Source organism: Gouania willdenowi, unplaced genomic scaffold (genome assembly GCF_900634775.1).
Source record: "Gouania willdenowi unplaced genomic scaffold, fGouWil2.1 scaffold_245_arrow_ctg1, whole genome shotgun sequence".
NCBI lineage: Eukaryota > Metazoa > Chordata > Actinopteri > Blenniiformes > Gobiesocidae > Gouania > Gouania willdenowi.
The window spans coordinates 1-20,091 of NW_021145002.1; the positions used below are offsets into that span (position 1 = coordinate 1).

At 50.6% G+C, this 20,091-nt stretch overlaps 1 protein-coding gene across 1 annotated transcript; it reads left to right on the forward strand.

Annotated features, from left to right (window-relative positions):
• The first annotated feature begins 2,873 nt into the window (after positions 1 to 2,873).
• Positions 2,874 to 3,898, forward strand: LOC114459059 (NADH-ubiquinone oxidoreductase chain 5-like). The gene has a single exon (XM_028441425.1). The coding sequence runs from the start codon at positions 3,008 to 3,010 to the stop codon at positions 3,785 to 3,787; it is 780 nt and encodes a 259-aa protein (XP_028297226.1). The 5' UTR covers positions 2,874 to 3,007; the 3' UTR covers positions 3,788 to 3,898.
• The last annotated feature ends 16,193 nt before the right edge of the window (positions 3,899 to 20,091 follow it).

The window sequence follows — 20,091 nt, forward strand, 5'->3', positions numbered from 1 at the left end:
AACCTCAACTTTCTCATGCAAACTCCTCCTCCCCAACAATCATACTTCTCCCCCACCATCTGACTTGCCCCTCCATCAAAACTCCAGCTCACAACCCTTACTTATAGCCTTTTGGTGCTTTTCTTAGTATCCCCCTATTGGGCCAGCCTACAACCGCAGACTGGTCCACCCTAAGCCCATATATACTACCGACGCCCTCTCAACCCCTTTGCTAGCCCTCACATGCTGGCTCCTCCCCCTCATACTACTAGCAAGCCTCCCCCACCTCCAAAGAGCCCCTTAATCGAAAACCGCTTTTTGTGACCTTTCTAACACTGCTCCAACTTTTTCTTATCCTCGCTTTCACCCTACTGAAGTCATTATGTTTTACGTAATATTTGAAGCCACCCTCATCCCCACCCTTGTCATTATTACTCGCTGAGGAAACCAGGCGGAGCGCCTAAATGCAGGCACTTACTTCCTTTTCTACACCCTAGCCGGCTCTTTAACCCCTGCTGGTGGCGCTCTTACTCTTACACAACACAGCCGCACTCTCTCCTTTCTCACCCTCAATTACGTCTCCCCCCTCCCCTTAAGTTCATGAGGAGACAAGCTCTGATGGGCTGCCTGCCTAATTGCCTTTCTAGTAAAAATACCCCTGTACGGGGTTCACCTCTGGCTCCCAAAAGCCCACGTAGAGGCCCCGTAGCAGGTTCAATAATTCTTGCCGCTGTCCTTCTTAAGCTTGGCGGATACGGCATGATACGCATTGCCCCCACACTCGGACCGGCCTCAACCCACCTCAGCTACCCTTTCCTTATTCTCGCTCTTTGGGGCGTAATTATGACAAGCTCCATCTGCCTACGGCAGACAGACCTAAATCCCTCATTGCGTACTCCTCTGTAAGCCACATAGGTCTTGTAGCAGCCCGCAATTCTCATTCAAACCCCCCTTGCATTCTCAGGGGCCCTTCTCCTTATAATTGCCCACGGCCTCACCTCCTCTGCCCTCTTCTGCCTGGCAAACACTAACTATGAGCGCACCCACAGCCGCACCTTGCTACTCACACGGGGCCTACGAGCAGCACTCCCCCTAATGACCACCTGGTGATTCCTCTCAGCCCTCGCCAACCTCGCCCTCCCCCCTCTCCCTAACCTCATGGGAGAGCTGCTAATTATTACTGCCCTCTTCAACTGATCCTGATGAACTTTAGTAATAACAGGCGCCGGGACCCTGATTACTGCTGCCTACTCCCTTCACATATTCATCACCACCCAACAAGGCCCTCTCCCTCCCCACATCCTCGCCTTAAACCCCTCCGACTCCCGCGAACACTTGCTCCTCTTTCTGCACCTCCTTCCCCTCCCCTCCTCCTCATCTTCAAGCCCGAGCTCATCTGGGGCCCATGCTTTTGTGAGGGTCGTTTAACTAAGACGCCAGATTGTGATTCTGGAAACAGGGGTTAAAAACCCCTCCCCCACCGAGAGAGGCCGGAGCGCAACGACAGCTGCTAACTTTCGAAACCCTGGTTTGACTCCAAGGCTCACTCGCAGCTTCCAAAGGATAATAGCTCATCCATTGGTCTTAGGAACCAAAGACTCTTGGTGCAACTCCAAGTGGCAGCTATGCTCTACTCCCCCTTACTATTATCTTCCACCCTCCTCGTCATTTTCTCCCTCTTAGCCTATCCTCTATTTACATTTAACTCCACACATCCCCCCTCTTCTCAACAGGGCCCCTTAAACGCTATGCTAGCGGTAAAATACTCTTTCTTTCTAAGCCTTCTTCCCCTTGCAGTCTTTTTAAATGAAGGCACAGAGACAATTGTCTCCTCATGGTCCTGGCTGAATACTCAAAAACCTTTAATATTGCCCTCACCTTCTTACTTTGACTTAGCTCAGTCTTCCTCCCCGTGGCTCTCTATGTTACATGGGCCATCCTTGAGTTTGCTTCATGGTATATACACCGGACCTTAACATCTCCCGCTTCTTTAAGCTGCTGCTCGCTTTCTTGATTGCTATGCTCACCCTCGTCACGGCCAACAACATGTTTCAACTGTTCATTGGCTGAGAGGGTGTCGGTATCATATCCTTTCTGCTAATCGGCTGATGACACGCACGAGCAGACGCCAACACAGCAGCCCTCCAAGCTGTTTTATATAATCGCATCGGGGACATCGGCTTAATTTTTTCTATGGCATGAATAGCCACAAACCTCGGCACCTGAGAACTTCAACAGCTTCTTACAACAGCCCCCAGCCTGGACCTAACCTACCCCCTCTTGGCCTAATTTTAGCCGCCACTGGTAAATCCGCCCAATTTGGGCTTCACCCCTGACTGCCCGCTGCCATGGAGGGCCCTACCCCCAGTATCAGCCCTCCTGCACTCAAGCACCATGGTTGTTGCCGGCATTTTTCTCCTCATCCGCTTCAGCCCCTCTTAGAAACCAACCCCACCGCCCTCACCACCTGCCTTTGCCTGGGCGCCCTGACCACCCTATTCACCGCCACATGTGCCCTTACCCAAAACGACATCAAAAAAATTGTGGCCTTCTCAACCTCCAGTCAGCTCGGCCTAATAATAGTAACCCTTGGCCTTGGCCAACCTCAACTTGCTTTCCTTCACATCTGTACCCACGCCTTCTTCAAAGCAATGCTTTTTCTATGCTCTCCGGATCAGTCATTCACAGCCTCCACGACGAGCAAGACATTCGCAAGATAGGCGCAATGCACCAACTGACACCCCTCACCTCTTCTGCCCTTACACTAGGGAGCCTTGCCCTAACAGGCACTCCTTTTCTCGCAGGCTTCTTCTCCAAGGACGCTATTATGAAGCCTTAAACACATCCCACCTCAACGCCTGAGCCCTAGTCCTCACCCTCCTCGCCCACCTCCTTCGCAGTCTACAGCCTCCGCATCGTATTCTTTGTATCCATGGGACACCCCCGATTTAATAGCAAAGCCCCCATCAACGAGAATGAGCCTACAGTCATTAATCCCCTCAAGCGCTTGGCCTGAGGCAGCATTATTATGGGCCTGGCCCTCACCTCCAATGTTATTTCCCACAAAACCCCGGTGATGTCTATGCCTCTTTACCTCAAACTAGCCGCACTCATTGTTACCCTTGCAGGCCTTTTTACTGCTCTCGACTTAGCCCGCCTCACTAACAAGCAATACAAACCCTCCCCTACCCCCACCCCTCATCATTTTTCCAACATGCTAGGACTACTACCCGCCCTCTTGCACCGTCTTACCCCTAAGATAAACTTGGCCCTAGGACAACTCCTAGCTTCTCAGACCCTCGACCAGGCCTGGCTGGAAAAAGTGGGGCCCAAAGCAGCCGAAACCACCAACAAGCCTTTGGCAGCATCCGCGGACAGCCTCCAACACGGCGCTATCAAAACTTACCTCTCTTTGTTTTTACTCACCCTCTCTGTTACTGCCCTCCTACTGCTCGTTTATACCACACGAAGACTCCCCCGGCTCAGCCCCCGTGTTAACTCTAAAACCACTAGAAGCGTAAGCAACAACACGCCGCCTGCAACAATCAGCATGCTCCCCCCCCCGAATATATCATCGCAACCCCACAGAATCTCCTCGAAAGCTCACCCCCTCTCCCGCTTCATCCGAGTACACCCACGACCCCTCATACCAGCCCCCTCAAAAAACAAGGGCCATACCACCAACACCCATCACATAGCTCGTCATCAGCCCCGTCACAGCCCCACTCCCCCAGCTCTCCGGGTAGGGCTCCGCGGCAAGAGCTGCACAGTAAGCAAACACAACCAGCATGCCTCCCAAATAAATTAGAAACAGAACCAAAGACAGGAAAGAACCACCATGCCCCGCCAGCACTCCACAGCCCATCCCCGAAACCATAACCAGCCCCAAGGCCGCAAAGTAAGGAGAGGGATTAGACGCTACTGCTACCAAACCCCCTACCGCCCCGCCCCGATCAAAAGAACTGCCATAAAGACCATGGTTCCCGCCAGGACTTTCACCAGGACCAATGGCTTGAAAAACCACCGTTGTATTCAACTACAGAAACCTCAATGGCCAACCTCCGAAAGACCCACCCCCTTCTTAAAATTGCAAACGATGCCCTAGTAGACCTCCCTACCCCCGCCAACATTTCAGTCTGGTGAAACTTTGGCTCCTTGCTAGGGCTCTGCTTAATTGCCCAAATCTTAACAGGCCTCTTCCTTGCCATACACTACACCTCCGATATCGCAACCGCCTTCTCCTCCGTAGGACACATCTGCCGAGATGTAAATTACGGCTGACTAATCCGAAACATGCACGCTAACGGAGCCTCTTTTTTCTTTATTTGCCTCTACCTCCACATCGGCCGAGGCCTCTACTACGGCTCTTATCTTTATAAAGAAACATGGACCATTGGTGTCGTACTTCTTCTCCTTGTAATAATGACTGCCTTTGTAGGATATGTTCTACCCTGAGGCCAAATATCCTTTTGGGGCGCAACAGTCATTACCAACCTCCTTTCGGCTTTCCCATATGTAGGCAACGCTCTCGTCCAATGGATCTGAGGCGGCTTCTCCGTAGACAATGCCACCCTCACCCGATTTTTTGCCTTCCACTTTCTCTTCCCCTTCGTAATCGTGGCTGCAACGATAGTACACCTTATTTTCCTTCATGAAACAGGCTCTAATAATCCAACCGGCCTTAGCTCAGACACAGACAAAATTTCATTCCACCCCTACTTCTCTTACAAGGACCTCCTCGGCTTTGTCGCCCTCCTTTTTGCCCTAGTCTCCCTAGCCCTTTTCTCCCCTAACCTCCTCGGAGACCCCGACAACTTCACCCCCGCAAATCCGCTTGTTACCCCTGCTCACATTAAACCCGAGTGGTATTTCCTCTTTGCTTACGCAATCCTCCGCTCCATCCCTAATAAACTAGGGGGCGTCCTGGCCCTCCTCTTTTCTATCCTTGTCCTCTTGCTTGTACCTCTACTCCACACATCAAAACAACGCAGCCTTACCTTCCGCCCCCTGACCCAACTCCTTTTCTGGCTCTTAATTAGTGATGTGGCCATCCTCACCTGAATCGGAGGCATACCCGTAGAAGACCCCTACATTATTATCGGCCAACTTGCCTCCGTACTATACTTTCTCCTATTCTTAGCCGTCTTTCCAGCCACCAGCTGAGCTGAAAACAAGACGCTTGAATGGCGCTGCACTAGTAGCTCAGCGTCAGAGCACCGACCTTGTAAGTCGACCGTCGAAGGTTAAATCCCTTCCTACTGTTTCAAAAAAGGGGGGTTTCACCCCTACCTCTAGCTCCCAAAGCTAGAATTCTCTCTGAAACTATTTTTTGCGTAGTAAGCATATATGTATATGTACATTAATCTCATCTAATCTAAAAGTAATGAATTATTAAGACTAGAGAGTGAATTAATGCGGAGAAAATCAGCCCAATTATAAATCCGAACAAGAGAAGATAGTCGTCTTACTTAGTATCTAAATGGCTAATACAACACTTAAATTAATTAAGATTGACAAGTGATATAAATGGAACTTAGTAAAACACTCATTTAAACGGAGAGATTTAAGCCCTAATAACTCCGTCCGCTTACCACGATATACCACGGACTCAAACTCCCGTCAAATAGCCAACTCGTATGTAGTAAGAACCGACCATCAGTTGATTTCTTAAGGCTTCCGATTATTGATGGTCAAGGACAGCAATCGTGGGGGTAGCACTTCTCACATTATTCCCGGCATTTGGCTCCTCTGTCAGGGCCATCAACTGCTGTGACTCCCTACACCGTTATTTATCCTGGCATAAGTTAATGTCCACGTACAAAAGCGAGATAACCCCCCATGCCGAGCGTTCCCTCTACGGCGCAGCCTCTCTTTTTTTTTCCTTTCGTGAGTCATTTCACAGTGTAAGAAAGGTGGTCCGCCAAGGGAGGCCATTAACTTTGGCGGCGTACAGATTACCCAGACCTCTTAATCATTCTTAACTACGTCACATAATTGATATCAAGTACATATATATATGAAGATTCCCCCCTCTTCCCTCGTCATTAGCCCTTTTTTCATTCCAAAAAGCCCCCCTTCCCCCCTAAGGTCCCTCATTAGCTTGTAACTTCTGGATTTTACAAAACACGGCCATCTCGGGACAGACCTCAAATCGTGTCCAAAAAACACTTTTTTGACGCAAAAAAATACGATTTTTGTAAAATTATTTCATCATTCACATCACACACATGCACAACAAAGTTCACCCGCTAGCTCCTGTTTATTCTGCCACCGCCTCTTGAACATCACATCGTTTGTCAACAGACCATTCGTGCCCCAACACCTCTGGTTTTCGCATTCTACTCCCTCTATATCCCTGTCCTTAAAACCTCGTCTTATAACAAATAAAGCCCTGCTGTCCCCTTTCACAACTCCACAACCCTGACTTCTTTGTGCATCGCGCCGTAGAGGTGTGTAGTGTTGTAGTATCGACACGATGTGTAAACTGTTGCAAGTGTCCCCCCCCCCCCCCCCCCCCCCCCCCCCCCCCCCCAAGGGCACACATCGTATTGCAGTATCTTCATGCCCGCCTATACACCCCTCGGCCTCACTCAACGCACACAACTGCCCCCCCCCCCACCTGTCAGAGCACTAACCCCCTCTATACAACATGCACCCCCCCCCAATTTTTAGAAGGAGGGGACTTGAACCCCCCCTCAAGAGATCAAAACTCTTGGTGCTCCCTCTACACCACCTCCTAATACCATAGCTTCTTCTTGTCAGCCTGCGCCACCGATTCCGCACTAAACCCCTTCGCCGGACACCCCCCCCCTAGACAGGAAGGCCTCGATCCTTCAAATTCTTAGTTAACAGCTAAGCGCCTGAACCACCCGGCGTCTGCCTACCCCCCCCGGGGGGTAAAACTACTATGCCCCAAAAAGCCCTGGCAGATTTTACACTGCTTCTCCAGGTTTGCAACCCGGCATGTCATACACCTCAAGGCTTGCCCCCGAGAAAGGAGGGTCTCGAACCCCCTTACACTGGTTTCAAGCCAGTTGCATCACCACTCTGCCACTTTCTTCAAAGATGCTAGTAAAAGTATAACACTGCCTTGTCAAGGCAACATCGTGGGTTAGACCCCCACGCATCTTAAATGGCCCACCCCTCCCAACTAGGTTTCCAAGACGCAGCTTCCCCCGTGATAGAAGAACTCCTTCACTTTCACGACCACGCTTTAATAATCGTATTCCTTATTAGCACCCTCGTTCTTTACATTATCGTTGCCATAGTCTCAACTAAACTTACCAACAAGTACATCCTCGACTCTCAAGAGATTGAAGTAATTTGGACCCTCCTCCCCGCGATTATTCTAATCTTTATCGCCCTGCCCTCCCTTCGCATCTTATACCTCATGGACGAGGTCAACGACCCCCACCTCACTATTAAAGCCGTTGGTCACCAATGATACTGGAGCTACGAATATACGGACTACGAAAACCTAGGCTTTGACGCCTACATAGTTCCAACACAAGACCTGGCCCCAGGTCACTTTCGCCTCTTAGAGGCGGACCACCGAGTAGTTATCCCCGTAGAGTCCCCAACCCGTGTCCTCGTGTCAGCAGAGGACGTTCTCCACTCCTGAGCCATTCCTTCACTAGGCATTAAGATGGATGCCGTCCCCGGCCGCCTCAATCAAGTAGCATTCATTGCCTCTCGTCCCGGAATTTTTTATGGTCAATGCTCCGAAATCTGTGGGGCTAACCACAGCTTCATACCAATTGTTGTAGAGGCCGTACCCCTTCCCCACTTCGAGGACTGGTCCTCCCTAATGCTTCAGGACTCCTAACTCAGACGTGGAATAAAACATGGCCCCTCGACCCACGGCAAACCACCCCCAGCCCCTGGAAACCTTACAGCTTTCCCCTCCCCCTTTTTTAGAGAGGCCTCAACAAACAGCTAATGGCCCATCAAGCACACGCGTATCACATAGTTGACCCCAGCCCTTGACCCCTAACCGGCGCAGTGGCCGCCTTACTATTAACATCAGGCCTGGCCACATGAATACACTTCAACTCAACCTCACTCCTTTCCCTAGGCCTCACACTTCTTCTCCTCACAATATACCAGTGATGGCGAGATATCACACGTGAAGGCACATTCCAAGGACACCACACCCCTCCCGTCCAAAAAGGCCTTCGCTACGGCATAATTCTCTTCATTACCTCAGAAGTGTTTTTCTTTCTAGGCTTTTTCTGGGCCTTCTACCACGCCAGCCTCGCACCTACCCCCGAACTAGGTGGTTGCTGACCTCCTACAGGTATCGTCCCCCTCGACCCTTTTGAAGTCCCACTCCTCAACACCGCCGTGCTTCTTGCTTCAGGTGTAACCGTTACCTGAGCCCATCACGCCATCATGGAGGGCCTCCACAAGCAGGCATCACAGGCCTTAACCCTCACGATTCTCCTCGGCTTCTATTTTACTTTCCTTCAAGCTCTTGAGTACTACGAAGCCCCCTTCACAATCGCAGATGGAGTCTACGGGGCCACATTCTTTGTAGCCACCGGCTTCCATGGCCTCCACGTCATTATTGGTTCCAGCTTCTTAGCCGTCTGCCTTACCCGTCAAGTCTTATACCACTTCACCTCTCAACACCATTTTGGCTTTGAAGCCGCCGCATGGTACTGACACTTCGTAGATGTCGTCTGACTCTTCCTGTATATCTCAATCTACTGATGAGGCTCATAATCTTTCTAGTACCAACAAGTACAAGTGACTTCCAATCACACGGTCTTGGTTAAAACCCAAGGAGAGGTAATGAAAATAATTACAATACTGACCACAATTATTCTCCTTTTAGCTTGTATCCTTGCGCTCGTCTCCTTCTGACTCCCTCAGACATCCCCCGACCACGAAAAACTTTCTCCTTACGAATGTGGTTTCGACCCTTTAGGCTCCGCACGCCTGCCTTTTTCAATACGCTTCTTTCTTGTCGCAATTCTATTTCTCCTTTTTGACCTCGAGATTGCACTTTTATTGCCCCTTCCTTGAGCTGACCAACTCCCCTCCCCCACACTAACTTTTACATGGGCTTTTATTATCCTCTTACTTCTCACCCTAGGACTTGTCTACGAATGACTTCAAGGCGGCCTTGAGTGAGCCGAATAGGTAATTAGTTTAAACAAAACCCTTGATTTCGGCTCAAGAACTTGTGGTTTAAGCCCGCAATGACCTGATGACACCCACACACTTTGTATTCTCCACCACCTTTATATTGGGCCTTACAGGCCTTACTTTCCACCGCACCCATCTCCTGTCCGCCCTCCTCTGTCTAGAGGGCATAATGCTCTCCCTCTATATTTCCCTCTCTCTATGAACCCTCCAACTCGGGGCTCTTTACTTCGCACCCTCCCCCATGATCCTCCTGGCCCTCTCAGCCTGTGAGGCAGGCGCAGGCCTTAGCCTTCTAGTTGCAACCACCCGCACCCACGGCTCAGACTGCCTCCAGAACCTCAACTTGCTTCAATGCTAAAACTCCTCCTCCCCACAATCATACTTCTCCCCACCATCTGACTTGCCCCTCCATCAAAACTCCAGCTCACAACCCTTACTTATAGCCTTTTGGTTGCTTTTCTTAGTATCCCCCTATTGGGCCAGCCTACAACCGCAGACTGGTCCACCCTAAGCCCATATATAACTACCGACGCCCTCTCAACCCCTTTGCTAGCCCTCACATGCTGGCTCCTCCCCCTCATACTACTAGCAAGCCTCCCCCACACCTCCAAAGAGCCCCTTAATCGAAAACGGCTTTTTGTGACCTTTCTAACACTGCTCCAACTTTTTCTTATCCTCGCTTTCACCGCTACTGAAGTCATTATGTTTTACGTAATATTTGAAGCCACCCTCATCCCCACCCTTGTCATTATTACTCGCTGAGGAAACCAGGCGGAGCGCCTAAATGCAGGCACTTACTTCCTTTTCTACACCCTAGCCGGCTCTTTACCCCTGCTGGTGGCGCTCTTACTCTTACACAACACAGCCGGCACTCTCTCCTTTCTCACCCTCAATTACGTCTCCCCCCTCCCCTTAAGTTCATGAGGAGACAAGCTCTGATGGGCTGCCTGCCTAATTGCCTTTCTAGTAAAAATACCCCTGTACGGGGTTCACCTCTGGCTCCCAAAAGCCCACGTAGAGGCCCCCGTAGCAGGTTCAATAATTCTTGCCGCTGTCCTTCTTAAGCTTGGCGGATACGGCATGATACGCATTGCCCCCACACTCGGACCGGCCTCAACCCACCTCAGCTACCCTTTCCTTATTCTCGCTCTTTGGGGCGTAATTATGACAAGCTCCATCTGCCTACGGCAGACAGACCTAAAATCCCTCATTGCGTACTCCTCTGTAAGCCACATAGGTCTTGTAGCAGCCGCAATTCTCATTCAAACCCCCCTTGCATTCTCAGGGGCCCTTCTCCTTATAATTGCCCACGGCCTCACCTCCTCTGCCCTCTTCTGCCTGGCAAACACTAACTATGAGCGCACCCACAGCCGCACCTTGCTACTCACACGGGGCCTACGAGCAGCACTCCCCCTAATGACCACCTGGTGATTCCTCTCAGCCCTCGCCAACCTCGCCCTCCCCCCTCTCCCTAACCTCATGGGAGAGCTGCTAATTATTACTGCCCTCTTCAACTGATCCTGATGAACTTTAGTAATAACAGGCGCCGGGACCCTGATTACTGCTGCCTACTCCCTTCACATATTCATCACCACCCAACAAGGCCCTCTCCCTCCCCACATCCTCGCCTTAAACCCCTCCGACTCCCGCGAACACTTGCTCCTCTTTCTGCACCTCCTTCCCCTCCTCCTCCTCATCTTCAAGCCCGAGCTCATCTGGGGCCCATGCTTTTGTGAGGGTCGTTTAACCAAGACGCCAGATTGTGATTCTGGAAACAGGGGTTAAAAACCCCTCCCCCACCGAGAGAGGCCGGAGCGCAACGACAGCTGCTAACTTTCGAAACCCTGGTTTGACTCCAAGGCTCACTCGCAGCTTCCAAAGGATAATAGCTCATCCATTGGTCTTAGGAACCAAAGACTCTTGGTGCAACTCCAAGTGGCAGCTATGCTCTACTCCCCCTTACTATTATCTTCCACCCTCCTCGTCATTTTCTCCCTCTTAGCCTATCCTCTATTTACATTTAACTCCACACATCCCCCCTCTTCTCAACAGGGCCCCTTAAACGCTATGCTAGCGGTAAAATACTCTTTCTTTCTAAGCCTTCTTCCCCTTGCAGTCTTTTTAAATGAAGGCACAGAGACAATTGTCTCCTCATGGTCCTGGCTGAATACTCAAACCTTTAATATTGCCCTCACCTTCAAATTTGACTTATACTCAGCAGTCTTCCTCCCCGTGGCTCTCTATGTTACATGGGCCATCCTTGAGTTTGCTTCATGGTATATACACGCGGACCTTAACATCTCCCGCTTCTTTAAGCTGCTGCTCGCTTTCTTGATTGCTATGCTCACCCTCGTCACGGCCAACAACATGTTTCAACTGTTCATTGGCTGAGAGGGTGTCGGTATCATATCCTTTCTGCTAATCGGCTGATGACACGCACGAGCAGACGCCAACACAGCAGCCCTCCAAGCTGTTTTATATAATCGCATCGGGGACATCGGCTTAATTTTTTCTATGGCATGAATAGCCACAAACCTCGGCACCTGAGAACTTCAACAGCTTCTTACAACAGCCCCCAGCCTGGACCTAACCTACCCCCTTCTTGGCCTAATTTTAGCCGCCACTGGTAAATCCGCCCAATTTGGGCTTCACCCCTGACTGCCCGCTGCCATGGAGGGCCCTACCCCCGTATCAGCCCTCCTGCACTCAAGCACCATGGTTGTTGCCGGCATTTTTCTCCTCATCCGCTTCAGCCCTCTCTTAGAAACCAACCCCACCGCCCTCACCACCTGCCTTTGCCTGGGCGCCCTGACCACCCTATTCACCGCCACATGTGCCCTTACCCAAAACGACATCAAAAAAATTGTGGCCTTCTCAACCTCCAGTCAGCTCGGCCTAATAATAGTAACCCTTGGCCTTGGCCAACCTCAACTTGCTTTCCTTCACATCTGTACCCACGCCTTCTTCAAAGCAATGCTTTTTCTATGCTCCGGATCAGTCATTCACAGCCTCCACGACGAGCAAGACATTCGCAAGATAGGCGCAATGCACCAACTGACACCCCTCACCTCTTCTGCCCTTACACTAGGGAGCCTTGCCCTAACAGGCACTCCTTTTCTCGCAGGCTTCTTCTCCAAGGACGCTATTATTGAAGCCTTAAACACATCCCACCTCAACGCCTGAGCCCTAGTCCTCACCCTCCTCGCCACCTCCTTCACCGCAGTCTACAGCCTCCGCATCGTATTCTTTGTATCCATGGGACACCCCCGATTTAATAGCAAAGCCCCCATCAACGAGAATGAGCCTACAGTCATTAATCCCCTCAAGCGCTTGGCCTGAGGCAGCATTATTATGGGCCTGGCCCTCACCTCCAATGTTATTTCCCACAAAACCCCGGTGATGTCTATGCCTCTTTACCTCAAACTAGCCGCACTCATTGTTACCCTTGCAGGCCTTTTTACTGCTCTCGACTTAGCCCGCCTCACTAACAAGCAATACAAACCCTCCCCTACCCCCACCCCTCATCATTTTTCCAACATGCTAGGCTACTACCCCGCCCTCTTGCACCGTCTTACCCCTAAGATAAACTTGGCCCTAGGACAACTCCTAGCTTCTCAGACCCTCGACCAGGCCTGGCTGGAAAAAGTGGGGCCCAAAGCAGCCGAAACCACCAACAAGCCTTTGGCAGCATCCGCGGACAGCCTCCAACACGGCGCTATCAAAACTTACCTCTCTTTGTTTTTACTCACCCTCTCTGTTACTGCCCTCCTACTGCTCGTTTATACCACACGAAGACTCCCCCGGCTCAGCCCCCGTGTTAACTCTAAAACCACTAGAAGCGTAAGCAACAACACGCCGCCTGCAACAATCAGCATGCTCCCCCCACCCGAATATATCATCGCAACCCCCACAGAATCTCCTCGAAAGCTCACCCCCTCTCCCGCTTCATCCGAGTACACCCACGACCCCTCATACCAGCCCCCTCAAAAAACAAGGGCCATACCACCAACACCCATCACATAGCTCGTCATCAGCCCCGTCACAGCCCCACTCCCCCAGCTCTCCGGGTAGGGCTCCGCGGCAAGAGCTGCACAGTAAGCAAACACAACCAGCATGCCTCCCAAATAAATTAGAAACAGAACCAAAGACAGGAAAGAACCACCATGCCCCGCCAGCACTCCACAGCCCATCCCCGAAACCATAACCAGCCCCAAGGCCGCAAAGTAAGGAGAGGGATTAGACGCTACTGCTACCAAACCCCCTACCGCCCCGATCAAAAGAACTGCCATAAAGACCATGGTTCCCGCCAGGACTTTCACCAGGACCAATGGCTTGAAAAACCACCGTTGTATTCAACTACAGAAACCTCAATGGCCAACCTCCGAAAGACCCACCCCCTTCTTAAAATTGCAAACGATGCCCTAGTAGACCTCCCTACCCCCGCCAACATTTCAGTCTGGTGAAACTTTGGCTCCTTGCTAGGGCTCTGCTTAATTGCCCAAATCTTAACAGGCCTCTTCCTTGCCATACACTACACCTCCGATATCGCAACCGCCTTCTCCTCCGTAGGACACATCTGCCGAGATGTAAATTACGGCTGACTAATCCGAAACATGCACGCTAACGGAGCCTCTTTTTTCTTTATTTGCCTCTACCTCCACATCGGCCGAGGCCTCTACTACGGCTCTTATCTTTATAAAGAAACATGGACCATTGGTGTCGTACTTCTTCTCCTTGTAATAATGACTGCCTTTGTAGGATATGTTCTACCCTGAGGCCAAATATCCTTTTGGGGCGCAACAGTCATTACCAACCTCCTTTCGGCTTTCCCATATGTAGGCAACGCTCTCGTCCAATGGATCTGAGGCGGCTTCTCCGTAGACAATGCCACCCTCACCCGATTTTTTGCCTTCCACTTTCTCTTCCCCTTCGTAATCGTGGCTGCAACGATAGTACACCTTATTTTCCTTCATGAAACAGGCTCTAATAATCCAACCGGCCTTAGCTCAGACACAGACAAAATTTCATTCCACCCCTACTTCTCTTACAAGGACCTCCTCGGCTTTGTCGCCCTCCTTTTTGCCCTAGTCTCCCTAGCCCTTTTCTCCCCTAACCTCCTCGGAGACCCCGACAACTTCACCCCCGCAAATCCGCTTGTTACCCCTGCTCACATTAAACCCGAGTGGTATTTCCTCTTTGCTTACGCAATCCTCCGCTCCATCCCTAATAAACTAGGGGGCGTCCTGGCCCTCCTCTTTTCTATCCTTGTCCTCTTGCTTGTACCTCTACTCCACACATCAAAACAACGCAGCCTTACCTTCCGCCCCCTGACCCAACTCCTTTTCTGGCTCTTAATTAGTGATGTGGCCATCCTCACCTGAATCGGAGGCATACCCGTAGAAGACCCCTACATTATTATCGGCCAACTTGCCTCCGTACTATACTTTCTCCTATTCTTAGCCGTCTTTCCAGCCACCAGCTGAGCTGAAAACAAGACGCTTGAATGGCGCTGCACTAGTAGCTCAGCGTCAGAGCACCGACCTTGTAAGTCGACCGTCGAAGGTTAAATCCCTTCCTACTGTTTCAAAAAAAGGGGGGTTTCACCCCTACCTCTAGCTCCCAAAGCTAGAATTCTCTCTGAAACTATTTTTTGCGTAGTAAGCATATATGTATATGTACATTAATCTCATCTAATCTAAAAGTAATGAATTATTAAGACTAGAGAGTGAATTAATGCGGAGAAAATCAGCCCAATTATAAATCCGAACAAGAGAAGATAGTCGTCTTACTTAGTATCTAAATGGCTAATACAACACTTAAATTAATTAAGATTGACAAGTGATATAAATGGAACTTAGTAAAACACTCATTTAAACGGAGAGATTTAAGCCCTAATAACTCCGTCCGCTTACCACGATATACCACGGACTCAAACTCCCGTCAAATAGCCAACTCGTATGTAGTAAGAACCGACCATCAGTTGATTTCTTAAGGCTTCCGATTATTGATGGTCAAGGACAGCAATCGTGGGGGTAGCACTTCTCACATTATTCCCGGCATTTGGCTCCTCTGTCAGGGCCATCAACTGCTGTGACTCCCTACACCGTTATTTATCCTGGCATAAGTTAATGTCCACGTACAAAAGCGAGATAACCCCCCATGCCGAGCGTTCCCTCTACGGCGCAGCCTCTCTTTTTTTTTCCTTTCGTGAGTCATTTCACAGTGTAAGAAAGGTGGTCCGCCAAGGGAGGCCATTAACTTTGGCGGCGTACAGATTACCCAGACCTCTTAATCATTCTTAACTACGTCACATAATTGATATCAAGTACATATATATATGAAGATTCCCCCCTCTTCCCTCGTCATTAGCCCTTTTTTCATTCCAAAAAGCCCCCCTTCCCCCCTAAGGTCCCTCATTAGCTTGTAACTTCTGGATTTTACAAAACACGGCCATCTCGGGACAGACCTCAAATCGTGTCCAAAAAACACTTTTTTGACGCAAAAAAATACGATTTTTGTAAAATTATTTCATCATTCACATCACACACATGCACAACAAAGTTCACCCGCTAGCTCCTGTTTATTCTGCCACCGCCTCTTGAACATCACATCGTTTGTCAACAGACCATTCGTGCCCCAACACCTCTGGTTTTCGCATTCTACTCCCTCTATATCCCTGTCCTTAAAACCTCGTCTTATAACAAATAAAGCCCTGCTGTCCCCTTTCACAACTCCACAACCCTGACTTCTTTGTGCATCGCGCCGTAGAGGTGTGTAGTGTTGTAGTATCGACACGATGTGTAAACTGTTGCAAGTGTCCCCCCCCCCCCCCCCCCCCCCCCCCCCAAGGGCACACATCGTATTGCAGTATCTTCATGCCCGCCTATACACCCCTCGGCCTCACTCAACGCACACAACTGCCCCCCCCCCCTGTCAGAGCACTAACCCTCATAGTGCTACAGGCTCTTTTGAATCCACACGCTATTATAAGTTGTGTTTAATATACATTACAACACACCCCACAAGGATGACACCCCACGCAAGTGTAGCTTAACCAAAGCATAACACTGAAGATGTTAAGATGGGCCGTGAAAAGCCCCACGAGCACAAAGGCTTGGTCCTGACTTTATTATCAGCTTTAGCCCTACTTACACATGCAAGTTTCCGCACCCCCGTGCGAATGCCCTCACCCCCTTCTTGCTGAAGGAAAGGAGCAGATATCAGGCACAACCCCCCCCCCTTAGCCCAAGACATCTTGTTAAGCCACACCCCCACGGGACTTCAGCAGTGATAGACATTAAGCAATAAGTGTAAACTTGACTTAGTTAGCGCTAAAAGGCCCGGTAAAACTCGTGCCAGCCACCGCGGTTATACGAGAGGCCCAAGTTGATAAATCCCGGCGTAAAGAGTGGTTAATACTCAAACCTACTAAAGCCAAATGCCCTCTAAGCAGTTATACGCGCCCGAGGCTAAGATGACCCTTTACGAAAGTAGCTTTACACCATTGACGCCACGAAAGCTGGGGCTCAAACTGGGATTAGATACCCCACTATGCCCAGCCATAAACAACGACAGCCCGTCCCACAAGTGCTGTCCGCCCGGGGACTACAAGCTCTAGCTTAAAACCCAAAGGACTTGGCGGTGCTTAAGACCCCCCTAGAGGAGCCTGTTCTATAACCGATAACCCCCGTTCAACCTCACCTTCCCTTGCCCCCACCGTCTATATACCGCCGTCGTCAGCTTACCCCATGAAGGTTGAAAAGTAAGCACAACTGGCCCGCCCCAAAACGTCAGGTCGAGGTGTAGCACATGGAAAGGAAAGAAATGGGCTACATTCTCTACATCAGAGCAGACGAAAAATGAACTGAAAACCCCATTAGAAGGAGGATTTAGTAGTAAGGCGTGAACAGAGTGCACCCCTGAAACTGGCCCTAAAGCACGCACACACCGCCCGTCACTCTCTCCAGCCACCCACCCCCATCCCTAATATTAAACCTCGGCAAAGGAGAGGCAAGTCGTAACATGGTAAGTGTACCGGAAGGTGCACTTGGACAAACCAGCGCCGTAGTCAAACAGAAAGACGTCTCCCTTACACCGAGAAAGCCCTCGTGCAAATCGAGGCGCCCTGATACCAAACAGCTAGCCCTCCCCCCAACCCTCCCCCACCATCTCCCGGGTCTTAGGAATACCCTATAACAAATAAAACATTTTTACCCCCAGTATGGGCGACAGAAAAGGCACCAAGAGCAATAGATCCAGTACCGCAAGGGAATGCTGAAAAAGAGATGAAACAGCCCAGTCAAGTTCAAGGAAGCAGGGCTACACCCCCGTACCTTTTGCATCATGTTTTAGTGAGTCCCCCTGAGCAGAGTGACCTTAAGTTCAAACCCCCGAAACCCGGCGAGCTACTCCGAGACAGCCTACCAACAAGGGCACCCTCGTCTCTGTGGCAAAAGAGTGAGAAAAGCTCAGAGTAGAGGTGACAAACCTACCGAGCCTGGTTATAGCTGGTTGCTTGATAAATAAATATAAGTTTAGCCCTTATCCTGCTTCCGCCTTCCCCGGCCCCTCCCCCCTATGGCCCCAAGCAAGCTAAGGAGTTAGTCAAAGGAGGTACAGCCCCTTTGAGTGAAGAAACAACTTTTTACTGAGGCTAAGGATCACAAACTTCAAGGGCAAGCACCCAGGTGGGCCTAAAAGCAGCCATCCTTGCAAAAAGCGTTAAAGCTTACGTGACATCTCCCCCCCCCCCAATTTAGATAGACCCTCTCACGCCCCCTCCTCCCCATCAAGCCTTTCCCTGCCCCCAGGGAAGAGAATATGCTAAAATGAGTAATAAGAGTAAGAACCTCTCCTCGCACAGGTGTACCTCGGAACGAACCCCCACCGACAATTAATGCCCCCCAAAAGGTATTGGACCCCCCACAACCAACAAGAAAAACGTTCATAGCCTTAGCATTAACCTAACACAAGAGTGCCCCCAGGGAAAGATCAAAAGAGTGGGAAGGAACTCGGCAAACACAAGCCCCGCCTGTTTACCAAAAACATCGCCTCCTGCTTCTCCAAATATAGGAGGTCCCGCCTGCCCTGTGACCCCAAGTTTAACGGCCGCGGTATTTTGACCGTGCAAAGGTAGCGTAATCACTTGTCTTTTAAATGAAGACCTGTATGAATGGCAAAACGAGGGCTTAACTGTCTCCCCCTTTCGATCAATGAAATTGATTTCCCCGTGCAGAAGCGGGGATAAAAACATAAGACGAGAAGACCCTGTGGAGCTTTAGATAAGAAGCAGGAACATATGCCCCTTGTCCCCCCACGGCACAAGACCACCTGTATGCCTGCCCTCTATCTTTGGTTGGGGCGACCGCGGAGAAAAAAGCATCCTCCGCGAGGACAAGAAGCACCCCCTTCCAAAGACTCGGCCTTCCCTCCTAGTACACAGAACTTCTGACCACAAGATCCGGCATCGCCGATCAACGGACCGAGTTACCCCAGGGATAACAGCGCAATCCTTTTCCAGAGCCCATATCGACAAGAGGGTTTACGACCTCGATGTTGGATCAGGACATCCTAATGGTGTAGCCGCTATTGAGGGTTCGTTTGTTCAACGATTAAAGTCCTACGTGATCTGAGTTCAGACCGGAGTAATCCAGGTCAGTTTCTATCTATCAAGCACACTTCTCTAGTACGAAAGGACCGAGAAATGAAGGCCCCTGCTCCGGGCACGCCTTCCCCCCACCTCATGAAGACCCACTGAATGAGGCCACGGGGGCACTCCCTTCCGGGAAAAAACCGGCTGTTGGAGTGGCAGAGCCCGGCTAATGCTGAAGACCTAAGCCCTTTAATTCAGGGGTTCAACTCCCCTCTCCAACTATGCTTTCCCCTCTCCTTCTCTTCTTAATCAACCCTCTTGTATTAATTCTATTTGTCCTTTTAGCCGTTGCCCTCCTTACACTCCTCGAACGCAAAGTCCTTGGCTATATACAACTTCGAAAGGGGCCTAACATTGTCGGGCCCTACGGCCTCCTCCAACCAATTGCAGATGGCCTGAAGCTTTTCACGAAAGAACCCCTCCGCCCTTCCACCTCCTCCCCCTTTCTCTTCCTTGCCACCCCAATCCTCGCTCTCACCCTCGCCCTCCTCCTTTGAGCCCCTATGCCCCTCCCCCTCCCCATCGCGAATCTTAACCTCACAATCTTGCTGGTCCTCGCCCTCTCAGGCCTTGCCGTCTATGCAATCCTAGGCTCTGGCTGGGCCTCCAACTCGAAATATGCACTAATTGGAGCCCTTCGAGCGGTCGCCCAGACTATCTCCTACGAGGTTAGTCTCGGCCTCATCCTGCTTAACCTCGTTATCTTTACAGGAGGCTTCACCCTGAGCACCTTTAGCCTCGCCCAGGAAAGCTCATGACTCCTTTTTCCCGCCTGACCCCTCGCAGCAATGTGGTACATCTCCACGCTTGCCGAAACAAACCGCGCTCCTTTTGACCTCACTGAAGGAGAGTCTGAGCTTGTCTCCGGCTTCAACGTAGAATACGCAGGAGGCCCATTTGCTTTATTTTTCCTTGCCGAGTACTCCAATATTCTACTTATAAATACCCTTTCAGCCATCCTATTTATGGGCACAAGCCTCCCCCACCCGAACCCTTGACTGACCCCAACACCCCTCATGGTTAAAGCGGCCCTTCTTTCTATCTTATTCCTATGGGTACGAGCCTCTTACCCCCGTTTTCGGTATGATCAACTAATGCACCTAATTTGAAAAAGCTTTCTTCCACTCACCCTCGCCTTTGTCATTTGACACCTCTCCCTCCCCGTTGCTTTCGTGGGCCTCCCTCCCCACCTTTAACTCGAGCCCGTGCCCGATAATAGGGCCACTTTGATAGAGTGAAAAATGGGGGTTAAAGCCCCTCCGGCCTCTTGACAACAGGTCTGCACAGCGTATACCCGCAGCAAAGTCAGC